The sequence below is a fragment of the Grammomys surdaster genome, unplaced genomic scaffold (genome assembly GCF_004785775.1).
Source record: "Grammomys surdaster isolate TR1022 unplaced genomic scaffold, NIH_TR_1.0 135, whole genome shotgun sequence".
Lineage (NCBI taxonomy): Eukaryota > Metazoa > Chordata > Mammalia > Rodentia > Muridae > Grammomys > Grammomys surdaster.
Genome location: NW_021604593.1, coordinates 3,351,666 through 3,367,078, shown reverse-complemented (window position 1 = coordinate 3,367,078; position 15,413 = coordinate 3,351,666). Strand labels below are relative to the sequence as shown.

At 42.4% G+C, this 15,413-nt stretch overlaps 1 protein-coding gene across 1 annotated transcript in view; it reads right to left on the bottom strand.

Moving 5' to 3' along the window:
• Epb41l4a (erythrocyte membrane protein band 4.1 like 4A) overlaps positions 1 to 15,413 on the bottom strand; it is a 209,476-nt gene that overhangs the window by 70,470 nt on the left and 123,593 nt on the right. The window contains exons 8-9 of the mRNA XM_028762721.1: positions 14,445 to 14,533; positions 13,882 to 13,945 (exon numbers count right to left, since the gene is read on the bottom strand). Coding sequence (XP_028618554.1) covers positions 13,882 to 13,945; positions 14,445 to 14,533 — 153 coding nt within the window. The remainder of the gene's footprint in view (positions 1 to 13,881; positions 13,946 to 14,444; positions 14,534 to 15,413) is intronic.

The following is a 15,413-nucleotide window of genomic DNA, read 5'->3' as shown; positions in this document are numbered from 1 at the left end:
TCAGAGCAGCTGGTAAGAACTCCATCTCACTCCCTAAACCCCAGAGATAGATCGGGGAGCCAGGGATATCCAGGGCACAGCAGCTACCCAAACCCCGCCCCTCCGGAATTCCACTTCCCTTCTGCCCTTGCCTGGTCCTCTGGGCTGGAGCAGACACAGAGTTGGTCTGCTCCTGTCCTGTGGAGAAACTGAATCCTGAGTCATCCAGGAGCCACTGCACTCAGAGCAGCTGACACAGAGTCGGTCTGCTCCTGTCCTGTTGAGAAACTGAATCCTGAGTCATCCAGGAGCCACTGCACTCAGAGCAGCTGGAGCCACTGCACTCAGAGCAGCTGAAACTGAATCCTGAGTCATCGAGGACCCACTGCACTCAGAGCAGAAGGATTTCCAGATCCAAGAGGTGGCCTGAGTCCCAGGAGTTATTCCACCCAGGAGATTAGGAGCATAAGACCACAGAGACCTCTGGACTCTGAGGAGCTCTGCAATAAGCAAGATAACTGGAAATACAGACTCCAGTTTTACACAGTGAGGGCAGGTACCACTAGAGTTAACCAGATGGCGAAAGGCAAGCGCAAGAACATAAGCAACGGGAACCAAAGTTTCTTGGCATCATCAGTGCCCAATTCTCCCAATATAGCAAGCCCTGAACACCCCATCACACCTGAAAAGCAGGATTCAGAATTAAAATCACTTCTCATGATGATGATAGAGGATTATAAGAAGGAATTAAGTAACTCCCTTAAAGAAATACAGGAGAGTACAAGTAAACAGATAGAAGCCCTTAAAGAGGAATCACAGAAATCCCTTAAAGAAATGGAAGAAAACACAAAGAAGGAATTAAACAAAAACATTCAGGATCTGAAACTAGAAACAGAAACAATAAAGAAAGTTCAAAGGGAGACAACCATGGAGATAGAAAACCTAAGAAAGAGATCAGGAGTCACAGACGCAAGCATCACCAACCGAATACAAGAGATAGAAGAGAGAATCTCAAATGCAGAAGATACGGTGGAAAATATTGACACAGTTGTCAAAGAAAATGCAAAATGCAAAAAACTCCTAACTCAAAACATCCAGGAAATCCAGGACACAATGAGAAGACCAAACCTAAGGATAATAGGTATAGATGAGAATGAAGATTCCCAACTTAAAGGGCCAGTAAATATCTTCAACAAAATTATTGAGGAAAACTTCCCTAACCTAAAGAACAAGATGCCCATAAACATACAAGAAGCCTACAGAACACCAAATAGACTAGACCAGAAAAGAAATACCTCCCGTCACATAATAATCAAAACATCAGATGCACAAAACAAAGAAAAAATACTAAAAGCAGTAAGGGAAAAAGGTCAAGTAACATATAAAGGCAGACCTATAAGAATTACACCAGACTTCTCACCAGAGACTATAAAAGCCAGAAGAGCCTGGGCTGACATCATACAGACACTAAGAGAACACAATTGCCAGCCCAGATTACTATACCCAGCAAAACTCTCAATCACTATAGATGGTGAAACCAAGATATTCCATGACAAAACCAAATTTGCACAATATCTTCCCACAAACCCAGCACTTCAAAGGATAATTGATGGAAAATGCCAACACAAGGAGGGAAACTACAACCTAGGAAAAGCAAGTAAGTAATCTTCCAACAACCCCCAAAAAAGATACAAACATAACTTTACCTCTAATAAAAAAAATAACAGGAAGCAACAATCATTTTTCCTTAATATCTCTTAACATCAATGGTCTCAATTCCCCAATAAAAAGACGCAGACTATCAGACTGGATACACAAACAAGACCCAGAATTTTGCTGCATACAAGAAACGCACCTCAGTGACAAAGACAGACACTACCTCAGAATAAAAGGGTGGAAAACAATTTTTCAAGCCAATGGTCCCAAGAAACAAGCTGGAGTAGCCATTCTAATATCAAATAAAATCGACTTTCATCCAAAATTAATCAAAAAAGATAAGGAAGGACACTTCATACTCATCAAAGGAAAAATCTACCAAGGTGAACTCTCAATTCTGAACATCTATGCTCCAAATGCAAGGGCACCTACATACATAAAAGAAACTTTACTAAAGCTCAAAACACACATTACACCTCACACAATAATAGTGGGGGATTTCAACACCCCACTGTCAGCAATGGACAGATCATGGAAACAGAAACTAAACAGAGACACTTTGAAATTAACAGAAGTTATGAACCAAATGGACTTAACAGACATCTATAGAACATTTCATCCTAAAACAAAAGAATATACCTTTTTCTCAGCACCTCATGGTACCTTCTCCAAAATAGACCATATAATTGGTCACAAAACAAGCCTCTACAGATACAAAAAGATTGAAATAATCCCTTGCATCTTATCAGATCACCACGGACTAAGACTGGTCTTTAATAATGACAAAAACAATGGAAAACCCACGTACACATGGAAACTGAACAACTCTCTACTCAATGATGACTTGGTCAAGGAAGAAATAAAGAAAGAAATAAAAGACTTTTTAGAATTCAATGAAAATGAGGACACATCATACCAAAACTTGTGGGACTCCATGAAGGCAGTGATAAGAGGAAAGCTCATAGCTCAAAGTGCCTACAAAAAGAAACTGGAAAGAGCACACACTAACAAGTTGACTGCACAACTAAAAGCTCTAGAACAAAAAGAAGCAAATACACCCAGGAGGAGTAGAAGGCAGGAAATAATCAAACTCAGGGCTGAAATCAACCAAATAGAAACAGAAAGAACAATACAAAATATCAATAAAACCAGGAGTTGGTTCTTTGAGAAAATCAACAAGATAGATAAACCCTTAGCCAGATTAACCAGAGGGCACAGAGACAGTATCCAAATTAATAAAATCAGAACTGAAAAGGGAGACATAACAACAGAAACTGAAGAAATTCAAAAAATCATCAGATCCTACTACAAAGGCCTATACTCAACAAAACTGGAAAACCTGGATGAAATGGACAATTTCCTAGACAGATACCAGGTACCGAAGTTAGACCAGGAACAGATAAACCATCTAAATAGTCCCATAACCCCTCAGGAAATAGCAGCAGTCATCAAAAGCCTCCCCACTAAAAAAAGCCCAGGACCAGATGGTTTTAGTGCTGAATTCTATCAGACCTTCAAGGAAGACCTAATACCAATTCTCTTCAAACTATTCCACAAAATAGAGACAGAAGGAACACTACCCAATTCGTTCTATGAAGCTACAATTACACTCATACCCAAACCCCACAAGGACCCGACAAAGAAAGAGAACTTCAGACCAATCTCCCTTATGAACATCGATGCAAAAATACTCAATAAAATTCTAGCAAACCGAATCCAAGACCACATCAAAACAATCATCCATCATGATCAAGTAGGTTTTATCCCAGGAATGCAGGGATGGTTCAATATTCGGAAATCCATCAATGTAATCCACTATATAAACAAACTTAAAGAAAAAAACCACATGATCATCTCACTAGATGCTGAGAAAGCATTTGACAAAATTCAACATCCCTTCATGATAAAAGTCTTGGAAAGATCAGGAATTCAAGGCCCCTACCTAAACATAGTAAAAGCAATTTACAGCAAACCAGTAGCCAACATCAAGCTAAATGGAGAGAAACTTGAAGCAATCCCACTAAGATCAGGGACTAGACAAGGTTGCCCACTCTCCCCCTACCTATTCAATATAGTACTGGAAGTCTTAGCCAGAGCAATTAGACAGCAAAAAGAAGTCAAAGGGATACAAATAGGAAAGGAAGAAGTCAAAATATCGCTATTTGCAGATGATATGATAGTATACTTAAGTGACCCCCAAACTTCAACCAGAGAACTCCTAAACCTGATAAACAACTTCAGCAAAGTGGCTGGTTATAAAATCAACTCAAACAAATCAGTAGCCTTCCTCTACATGAAAGATAAACAGACTGAAAAAGAAATTAGGGAAATGACACCCTTCACAATAGTTGCAAATAATATAAAATACCTTGGTGTGAATCTAACCAAGCAAGTGAAAGACCTGTATGACAAGAGCTTCAAGTCTCTGAAGAAAGAAATTGAAGAAGATCTCAGAAGATGGAAAGATCTCCCATGCTCATGGATTGGCAGGATTAATATAATAAAAATGGCCATCTTGCCAAAAGCAATCTACAGATTCAATGCAATCCCCATTAAAATCCCAACTCAATTCTTCACAGAGTTAGAAAAGGAAATTCTCAAATTCATATGGAATAACAAAAAACCCAGGATAGCGAAAACTATTCTCAACAATAAAAGAACTTCTGGAGGAATTACCATCCCTGACCTCAAGCTGTACTACAGAGCAATAGTGATAAAAACTACCTGGTATTGGTACAGAGACAGGCAGGAAGATCAATGGAATAGAATTGAAGACCCAGAAATGAACCCACACTCCTATGGTCACTTGATCTTTGACAAAGGAGCTAAAACTGTCCAGTGGAAAAAGGACAGCATTTTCAACAAATGGTGCTGGTTCAACTGGAAGACAACATGTAGAAGAATGAAAATTGATCCATTCTTATCCCCTTGTACAAAGCTCAAGTCTATGTGGATAAAGGACCTCCACATAAAACCAGATACACTGAAACTAATAGAAGAGAAGGTGGGGAAAAGCCTCGAATACTTGGGCACAGGGGAAAAGTTCCTGAACAGAACTCCAATGGCATATGCTCTAAGATCGAGAACTGACAAATGGGACTTCATAAAATTGCAAAGTTTCTGTAAGGCAAAGGACACTGTCAATAGGACAAAACGACAACCAACAAATTGGGAAAAGATCTTTACCAATCCTTCATCTGATAGAGGGCTAATATCCAATATATACAAAGAACTCAAGAAATTAGACTCCAGACAACCAAATTACCCTATTAAAAAATGGGGTATAGAGCTTAACAAAGAATTTTCAACGGAAGAAACTCGAATGGCCGAGAAGCATCTAAAGAAATGTTCAGCATCCTTAGTCGTCAGGGAAATGCAAATCAAAACAACCCTTAGATTCCATCTCACACCAGTCAGAATGGCTAAGATTAAAAACTCAGGTGATAGTAGATGCTGGCGAGGGTGTGGAGAAAGAGGAACACTCCTCCATTGTTGGTGGGACTGCAAGATGGTGCAACCACTTTGGAAATCAGTCTGGCAGTTCCTCAGAAAATTGGACATAGCATTACCCGAGGATCCAGCTATACCACTCCTAGGCATATACCCAGAAGATGCTCGAACATATAACAAGGACATATGCTCAACTATGTTCATAGCAGCCTTATTTATAATAGCCAGGAGCTGGAAAGAACCCAGATGTCCTTCAACTGAGGAATGGATTCAAAAAATGTGGTATATTTACACAATGGAGTATTACTCAGCTATTAAAAACAATGAATTCGAGAGGTTCCTTGGTAAATGGATGGAACTAGAAATTATCATCCTGAGTGAGGTAAGCCAATCACAAAAGAAGACACATGGTATTCACTCACTGATTATTGGATATTAGCCTAGAACCTTGAAATGCCCAAGATGCAACTCACAGGCCACATGAAGCCCATAAAGAAGGAAGACCAAGTGAGGGTGATTCGGTCCTTCTTAGAAGGAGCAACAAAATACTCAAGGGAGCAAATATGGAGACAAAGTGAGGGACAGAAACTGAAGGAGGGGCCGTCTCAAGACCACCCCACCTGAGTATCTATCCCATGTGCAATCACCAAAGGTAGATGCTGATGTGGAAGACAGGAAGTGCATGCTGATAAGAGCCTGATATGGATATCTCCTCAGAGGCCTTCAAGAGTCAGACATATTCAGAGGCAGATGCTCACAACTAGCCATTGAACTGATCATGGGGTTCTCAATAGAGGAGTTAGAGTGAAGACTGAAGGAGCTGAAAGGGTTTGTGGCACCATGAGGAGAGCAACATTACCAACCAACCACAGCTCCCAGGGTCTAAACCACCAGCCTGGGAGCACTTAGGGGGGGATCCAGGGCTTCAGCTGAATATGTAAAAGTGGAGGGCCCTGCTGGGCATAGGTGGAAGAAGAGAACCTTGACCTCATGAAGGCTGGATGCCCCAGGGGGTGGGAATTTTGAGGGTGGGGAGGTGGGAGTGGGGGGGTGTAGATAGAGGTTACATCCACAGAGAAGAAGGAGGAGGGGCGAGGGGATTGGGGGTTCCGAGGGGGTGGTGGGGGATGGGGTAAGGGGACAACATAGGAAATGTAAATAAATCATCCAATAAAAAAAAAAAAAGAATAATGCACAGGCACATACACATGTGTGAGCTCACGCATAAACACACAAACACACACTTTTCTTTAGAAAAAACCCAAGGGGAAAACAAACTAGAAAGCAGCAAACTTCAATCATTTCATGAAAAGACAGGCAAGAAAGGCCAGAAAGAGTCTGGGAGTTCAGGATGCTCCTCTGAGCTCATCTTTCTGTACAGTTTCAACCTTAGAAGAAGGTTAATCTTCTACATATTTAAAACCTAGACTTAAACAAGCAAGAATGTAAGGCAGAAGGAACCATAACTGGAAATAAATAAACCTAATTAGATTTTGAGGGTATATACAACCACAGCAGTGAAGCAAGAAGGAAGGAATGAAGAGACGGAGGGCAGGCCAAGTAAACTGTGACCAAGAGACAGTTTTGGTCCTCGAATGTGGGTGAGAGGATTGCAAATCCAGTGTTCTGACCAAAGCAACTCTAACACTATTTGATATGGAATTTAGAATTAAGCAAATGACTACATGTGCAGATACTGGAAGCGGAAGTTCTCATGGCAAAAGAGAGGGCATAAAACATGAAATGAGAACAGTAAGAAAGGTGTGCATGATACAAACTCATCACTTCTAACTTGTATACAAGTACAGTGCATGTGTACATATGAATACATTCCTAGTTTATGTATGTGTATCTGGGCAGTGTTTGTATAAATGCACACATAGATTCTCTAATTCTGGCACCGAAAAGCTCAGGCGAAAAGTCACCAAAGCGTAACAATCATTCTTTTCTCCAAGATCTGGATCATATCTCACTGGAAGGAACCAAGGGTCTTCAGAGATGTGGCTGATCCTACACTGGGGCCAAAACAGACACGAGATGCATCTGAATATCACAGCACACTCTAGAGAGAAAGTGCCCCAGTAATGACGGGGCAGATCCAAGGAGCACAGAGGTCAAGCTGGGGGATGCTTACTCATCAAACCCAGGAATCCTTGGACATCCAAACCTCCAGGTGCAGGAATGTATCATAAGTCATTTGAGGGGAAAAAGATTAGTAAGCCCATGTCTAAAACTGTCAGGGGCAGCCCTGCTTATACACTGAAGGTGCCAAAGTGTCCTCTAGACTGTATGCAGCTTTTAAAGAAGAATGTAGCTTTTACATAAACAAGACAGGGATGGTTAAAGAGAGCATGAAAAAGGTCAGAGAAACCCTTGAAAAAACGACAGACAGAGAGAGAGAAAGATGAGAGCTGGTATAAGAATTGTTTTTCAACTTCTCCATGGTTGTCAACCCTACTTCCTCCCATCTTGGGACCATTAATTGGGTTATTTTTGCTTATTTCTTTTGGTCCCTGGGCCTTAAATAGGCTGACTAACTCTGTGAAACAACAGATAAATAATCCGGTAGCAAAGCCTATTCAGATACATTATCATAAGTTAGTTATGGAGGACCATGAGACTCAAGATGAGGTTGTTACTCTATCCAGGGTGTTCCCAAAACCCATCTCTACTCAACCTAAAAGAGGGGACTCCCGCCCCTAGACCAAGCAGAGAGGGGCCACCCAGAACCCCCTCTGACTGGCGATCTAAATTCTTGCTTAGGCTGCGAGGCTAAGCACTGCAAGGGAATATAAATAAAAGATAAAAATATCTCTCTGGGTTCCCTGAGGGACAAGCCTGACTGCATAGGGGTTGATGTCAAAAGTATCCCCTCTCCAGGAAAAAGACATCAGGACGGGTATGGCCCTCATAACTCACTGGACAACAACAGGGGGACCAGAGCCATTACAAGGTCCACTTCAATTACCAGTGGTCAGGCCTCTATCCCCGCCTTTGCAAGATTAGAATCACCACCATCCTTCTATACCTGGAGAGAGGGGGAGATGTCAGAGGCAGCCCTGCTTATACACTGAAGGCCTAAAATCAGACATAGACCTAAAATCAGCAATAGGCCTGACATATATGCCTGCTAACACAAAGTATTAGGTCTCTGTGGAAAAACACTGAAACAGATGGCTATAAGATATTGTAAACAGGTAGCTTTGGTGGAAATTTACCAGCCTGGATAAGAACTAATAGTCATAGACCTTGTAGACAGGTAGCCTTGGCAGATAATACCAACTTAGATAAGGACAAGTGAATCATAGGTGGAGTCATAGTGATCTATCCCCTGAACCTTCACCCAGCTGACACTCTGTTCTGAAAGATATCTGTACTCACCCTGAACACCTGTGTTCCTTCAACATCCCCTTCCCCACATCCTGCCTTTTTTGTGTATATAACCTCTGTGTGAAAAAAGTAAAAATGGCGATTTGATCAGACTATAGACAGATCGCCTTCTTTGTGTCAGCCTGTCCCCGACTTTCTCTTTCAGGTGATCTCCCCAGACCCCTGTTTAATGCCCTGCTGGACAGGACATAAAACAGTTGAATAAATGAATGAGATGGGGGGTAAGGGGAGGGGTGGGAGGGAGGGAGGGAGGGAGAGAGAGAGAGAGAGAGAGAGAGGGAGAGAGAGAGAGAGAGAGGGCTCTTCGTACAGTGGACTTCTGAGGTCTGAAAATCAAAGTCAGGGCCCTGGGAGAACCTGAAAACCAGCAGTCTCCAGCCTTACCATAAAAGACTGGCTGAGGTAAAAGTGTGAAGGCTGACTACACAGGAGAATTTTGACGAGCAGAGCTTGCATTGATTTACCATGTTTGCCCGTGGAAAACTCACCTCCCAGCTTGGGGGTGGGGTTACTCACAACAGGAATTAAATTATACATTGGAGAAATTAGGTGACATCATAACCAGCAAATCGAATGTATCAGACAAGAAGAGCCAGCAGATGGCCACTATGTGTCTCCAGATGTGAGATGGTGAGGCAGACACGACCTCACCCTGTGACTATATAGCTGGGAATGCATAACACACTCTAACCACAAAACATCAGAGAAGCATGAAAGGACTCTACTTGCTGACAAGAGGGAGGATGGTGTTAAAAACGTCCATACCATAAAAGAAAAAGAGACGCTAGGAAAACATTCCAGACCAAAGAGAACTGACAAAGTCTACAACATGGGGGAGGCATGGAGTATGGAGGATATTATCAGGTCAAGCAACAAAATGAGAGGATTTACAGTGACCATGCAGTAGTGATATATATTCATCATGTACGTAAAGCAACCTCCTGGGTTGAACAGCAGTGACCACCCCTGGCTACCATCACTTTCTGTGCACGCTCCCCAAAGCTCTCCCAATTTCTGACAGCAGGCTTAATTACTCTTGGTTGGGCTGCCAGGAAACTTTAGGTCTTAACGTCCTGTGACATTAAGCCTAGCTGAGTTTAGTATCAGTGCATTGTATATAAAGGACCTCCTGTATCATTTATGTATTCTTTCTTGTGGCCCACAAATACACTTCCTATATGCTAGGTTACAGGTGAAGTGTTTGGAATCGTACCCTCTCACTGTTGCCAAAGCTGAGAAAATTGATTCTGAATTCTTCCCCAATTTTTATCAAAATTAGCAAACTGGGCTATGCTAATGATTCTCGAGTTCTTATAATATGCTGACTCTCAGCATGACTCTAGACTCATGAAGCCCAGTTTTAATTCAGTGTCTCTACGTAGATGCCTGGAGGAAGTCTCAAACTCAAGCCGTGCACAGGAGCGTTCCTGGGCCGTTTCCCATACAGGTGCTCCTCCCTACTGAGGAGGGCTCCACCCCTCCTGTCTCCCAAGCCAAAGGCTGTTAAGTACCCAGGACTCTTCGGTCTGTCTCCCCACATCCAAAATACCCCGGTGGTTAAGTACAGAATTAGAACCCCTCAGTACTTCAGCTGGGCAAAGCACTGCTGTCTCCTGCCTTCACGGATGATGGACAGTTAGAGACACAAGCGCTCCCAGACTCATGGAGTCCTTACATCCCCAGACCAGTTAACATAGACATTCTGACCAATGCGTTGGTCAAACAGGAAACAGGAATAACAGAAACACATGAGCTACTTTCAGAGTGTGTGTGTGTGTGTGTGACTCTCTCTCTCTCTCTCTCTCTCTCTCTCTCTATATATATATATATATATATATATATATATATATATATGTATGTATGTATGTATATGTATATATATATAGTTATAGAGTTACACAATTTATGAGGATTACATTCAGAATTCATGGCTGCTGGGTGTGGGACTCATGTCTAATCTCAGCACTCAGAAGCTAAGTTGGAAGTGTTACATGGATTTTGAGGCCAAACCTGAGCTACAGATTAAAGAGTTACCTCCAAAAAAAAGAAGAAAGAAGAAAAAGAAAGGAAGAAAAAAGGTAGGGAAGCCAGAGAGAAGGCTCAGTGTTGTTCTGAGTTCAGCTCTGAGCACCCATGTCAGGCAGCTAACGCCTCCTGTGACCCCAGATCTAAGGGACCCAATGCTGTCATCTTTACTCTCATGTGCACAGACCCACACGCAGCCATTCCCAAATATGTAATTAAAACTAAAAAAATAAATAAAACACACCAAGAAAAACCAGTCAGAAAATGTCATAAAGAAAGTGCACATTGCAATAGCAGTAAGAAACAGTAAACCGCATGAAAATAGGATTTCAAAACTCCAAGCAGATGCATACATATGGATATAACAAGAAGGGAAATCTCTATGATACAATACTAACTACGAATGCACTCCCGCACTGAGCATGGCGCCTTCCCTACAGTTTCGGCACTTAAGAGGCAGAGGTGAGAAGACTCATAATTCCAAGGCCAGACTGGGCAATAGAATACAGAAGGATGCACACAATGATGCATGGGAAAATATCTCTATACATGCACACATAAACAGATAATACATTCACACTAATGAAGCAAAAAAAATATAAGCAATCATATCAAAATGTTAATAATCATTATCTCTAAATTTTAGGATAATGGAAAATACTTTCTTCTTCACTTGTATTTTCTGTACCTTCTCCCCTTATTATGCAAACCCTTTTCTCGGAGTTTATATTTCCTGTGAGGTGCAGTTTAAGCCACAGAACACTTTGAAGTGTGCATAATGCCTGAAAGCCTCTGAACTTGGCCTCAAAGCGCTTAGCACACGGAGTTAAGTCTCTAACCAGAGCAGCCGACCAGAAAACCAGCAGACTAAGCATTTCAGCCATTTTTCAAGCTGAATGAGATTACTGTTCCAGGTGATGGGTTTTAAGGGGCTTTTTAATTCAATCTGTGATTACAGCTAGGCCTCCATAATAATCAACCTAATTCTATGCAAATCACTGCCTCACAGAGAGGAACCCTGGTGGAGAAAGAGGGGAAAGCCCTGTAAGCAAGAATGCTCAGGAAATAGAATGTTTTGGTTAAATCAGTATGCCTATTTAATAACAAATTTAGGATGAAGTGTGCCCATAATCCCTTCAGATGGGATAAGGAGGACAATAAGGAATTCAAGGTCATAGCCTGGGCTACAAAGAGAAAAGCCTCTGCAGTAACTGGCCAGCTTTGGCATCTTATATGAAAGTCACTGACTCCTACACGTTCCAGGGCCCAGGATGATGAGAACACTGGAAGATGAGACCCAGGCCCCTCCCAACATCAATCCCATCTCAAGGCTAGGAAGGACACAGGCTGAGTAAATGCCTAGGAAACCAGCTGCTGTCTGGGGACACAGTATTACAGAGGCTGACCATGGGTAAGACACAATGACATCAACCTTGCTGTCCTCAGTTTTAGCTGGTAACGAAGACACGTAAGAAGCTGAAAGTTCAGGATACTGGTGATATTAGCAATTTCTTCTCCCAAGACAACAGAAGACATTTTAAATCGATGCAGTGGTAGCATACACATAGCTCGAAAATAAGAAAAGAGAAAGGGAACTCACAAAAATAATTTAGACCTAAGGGGAAGGATATTCTGAATAGCAGGTATGCCTCCCTGGGAGTAGTCTACCTCTCCTGGAGTCCTATCTATCCTGCATTTGGTAGATGGGACTCTTTGCATTAAGTCCTATGAACCTCACGGCAAGACAAAGAGAAAACTACAAAATACTACTAATTAGCTTCTCTACTTCTCAAATGACTTTAATCTACTCATACATTAGTGTATCTTTTAAGACTGACATATCTAATTAGACATTAAAGCAAAATTAATCCCCCCAAAAGAAACTATATAATTAATGTACAGTTGTATCTGACTTGGGAGCTATCACTGTCTGAAGATCTGGTAATCTCCCATCCTCACAAGTTCAAACTCACCTCAAAACCTAATTCTAATTTCATCAGCTAAATCTTTTGGGGGGGGGGCTAGAGCAGTGGTTCTCAACCTGTGGGTTGTGATCCCTGTAGGGGTGGAATGAACCTTTTATAAGGGTTGACTAAGATCACTGGAAGACACAGACACTACAATTCACAACAGTGGCAAAACTACAGTTATGAAGTAGAAAAAAATTAATTTTATGGTTGGGGGGTCACCACAGCATGAGAAAACACATTAAATGATCACAGCCCGAGGAAGGTTGAGAACCATCACCCTCGAGGAAGAACAGCTTGTATTAGTGTTTTGAACTTTGAAGTTCATCTCAAAAATCAGTTCCTTAGCCACTTAACAGACATTAAGAAGGAGTCTGTATGTGTAAGAGGCTTTGCTAAATACTAAATACTGTGTCCCCAACCCTTGGGGCTGCTAGCTCCATGTGTGGCCATATAAGTACCGGTTTATACCTAAAACCTTTTTAGCACCCAAACAAGGTCAATTCAAAGCTTGCCGTGGTAGCACACACCTGTCATACCAGTACTTGGAGGCTGAGTCAGCAGGACGCCTATGAGTTCAAGACTACCCACCCTGGGTTACACTGCAAGAGGCCAGACAAGAAAACATATCAAGATCCTGTCTGAAAATGAATTTATGAGAAGCATAAAAGAAGTTGGTTCAATTCCATACTCAGTTTTACTCCGCATGAAATCATAATAAAAAGAGACAGAGGAGGGCTCCCCTCCTACATCTTTCCACCCATTTACCCTACATGGGTTATGCTAAGCCAACAGCACAGAAGGCAGCATTATCCTCACAGACAGATCAAATGGAATCTCTCACACCCTTGCCACCTTGGCCCAGCTTCTATAAGCTACCTGTGAAGGTGTGAAAACACAGGCAGACCCACACACTGTACCCACTGCCCAAATGCTGCCACAGCGCCATGAGGTCAGCAGGCCCCGCCCCTCGGATTCTGGTCTCCCTTGAAAGCATCCAGATTTTCCATCCGGTCAGTCTATCACGTTCAGCGAGGTAAGACTATCTGATCCTCAGTGGGTTGTTTTGTTTACTTCAGAACAAAATGAAGATGCATTTCTGCAGTTGCACATAGCCTACACCTTTCAGGTTACATGAATCCCACCTTCACAGGCAGGACTGAAAAGCAACTTGTGAACATAATGCAGATCGCCCTGTTCTCTCCTCTGCCCGGAAAGGTTTCCTAAAACTGAAATGACATTTCCCTGTCATCATTCCCCTTCTGCAGAAATGTGTGTGTAACGTAATTAACCTCGTTCTGCAAGGCTACAGCTGAAGAAAGCACAGGAGCTTTGCTCCGTTTCTCTCAAGTGACTAATGAGCAGATACTATCCTCTCCTCTCACAGTGCAGCTCCATGTCCACAGAAACTTACGTCTTTTCCCAAGACTCTGAGTTCAAACTGGGTTTCCTTGAAGTGCACCTTCGTAATCCGAGGCCTGGAAAACAAAGCAGACAGTGTTGTGCTTGCTATTTCCAGAGCACACCACTTTTCAGAAACTCATAGAGGCATCCAGCACAACAGGACTGAGAAATGCAGGCTCTTCTGTATTGTCGAGGACACTGCAGAGCAACCGCAGATGTCCAGGCCTCTGGACATCCTCTCTCTGTTTCCCCACTAACGCACAAGCAATCCTGGAATCCCCAGGCCTATGGGACCCACCATCTAGACACACAGGGCCTCCCCGATCCCTCCACTCCACCTCTTAGAGTTAAAACACCAGTTAGTCCTGGATACATGGTCCAGCAACACACGGGAGGGTAGGTGGGAAATCCTGTGACATAGTTCCATGGACAAGAGAGTCCAGAACAACTGAAAGTTACAAAGAAGATGCATAAATGTACAATCAATTTTTCTACTCACAACTGAAAAGACACAAAGCCCAATGGATAGAGCACACACTCTTAACACTGACTCTGTCCCCAGGTTATACCTACCAGAAATACTTCCCCACTTGCTTTTTATTCTTATAGACGACAACGCCCACTGGAGTCAAGCCTAAGAAATATTCGGACTTATTTTCTCCCTGGGGGGAAAAACAAACAAAACATTTCTAAAACCACTAACTTTTTCATAAAGAAACTCTTGGTAAAAACTATAATTGGCCATAGAGACATAATTTGTTGGAGTAATACTAGATTTATTTGAAGACATCATATAAACAAGAAACAAGCTAAACTGTAATAGTCGTTAATTTAACGCTCTGGCCCCCAATCCTTCCTTAAAGGTATTTTTCCTATCGTCAAATCTACACTTGTGACTTCAGCTCATGAAAAGGAACACTTTCTGACAGACAGTCCAGTGCTGCTTATGCACTGGTGGCTAAGCCCAGATGGGATCACCATGGAGCTTAAAATTCAGACAAGGATGAGCTGAGTCACATCAGACTGTCCAGTGAAGGAGGCAGAGTGTAAAAACACACAGGGGCTTCAAACAATTCTGTAGCCACAACCTGAGACCCCACCCCGGGCTCTGTCAAGGGAGCTTGTAAGTGGTTTATCTTGCTTTTGTTCCCGGATGTGGATAAGACTGAGGCCCAACTTTTACCATGAGAAATTTTAGGCAGCTGCCTGCAGACAGAGGCTTTGATTTCCTGAGGTCTAGTGTGGCCCTTCCTACCTCCATTAGTAACTTTTAGACTGCTCAAAAATTGAGAAGCATAATATCTTCCTCCTAAACCCCCGCAGAACCTTCATTTCCAGGCAACGGTAAATCTCAAATAAGACGGGATCCTGAAATGACAGAGCCACAGGATAAGTGGATACCAAGAACATGCAGAGTTGTCTGCTGAACGGCCTGCAAGCAGAAGACAACTGCTCCAGAAAAATCCAACGTCCGTCTCTAGAAACGAATCCTAGAGGGAAGGAAGACCTAACACATGCAGGTCAGCATCCTCAGAGGGAAGG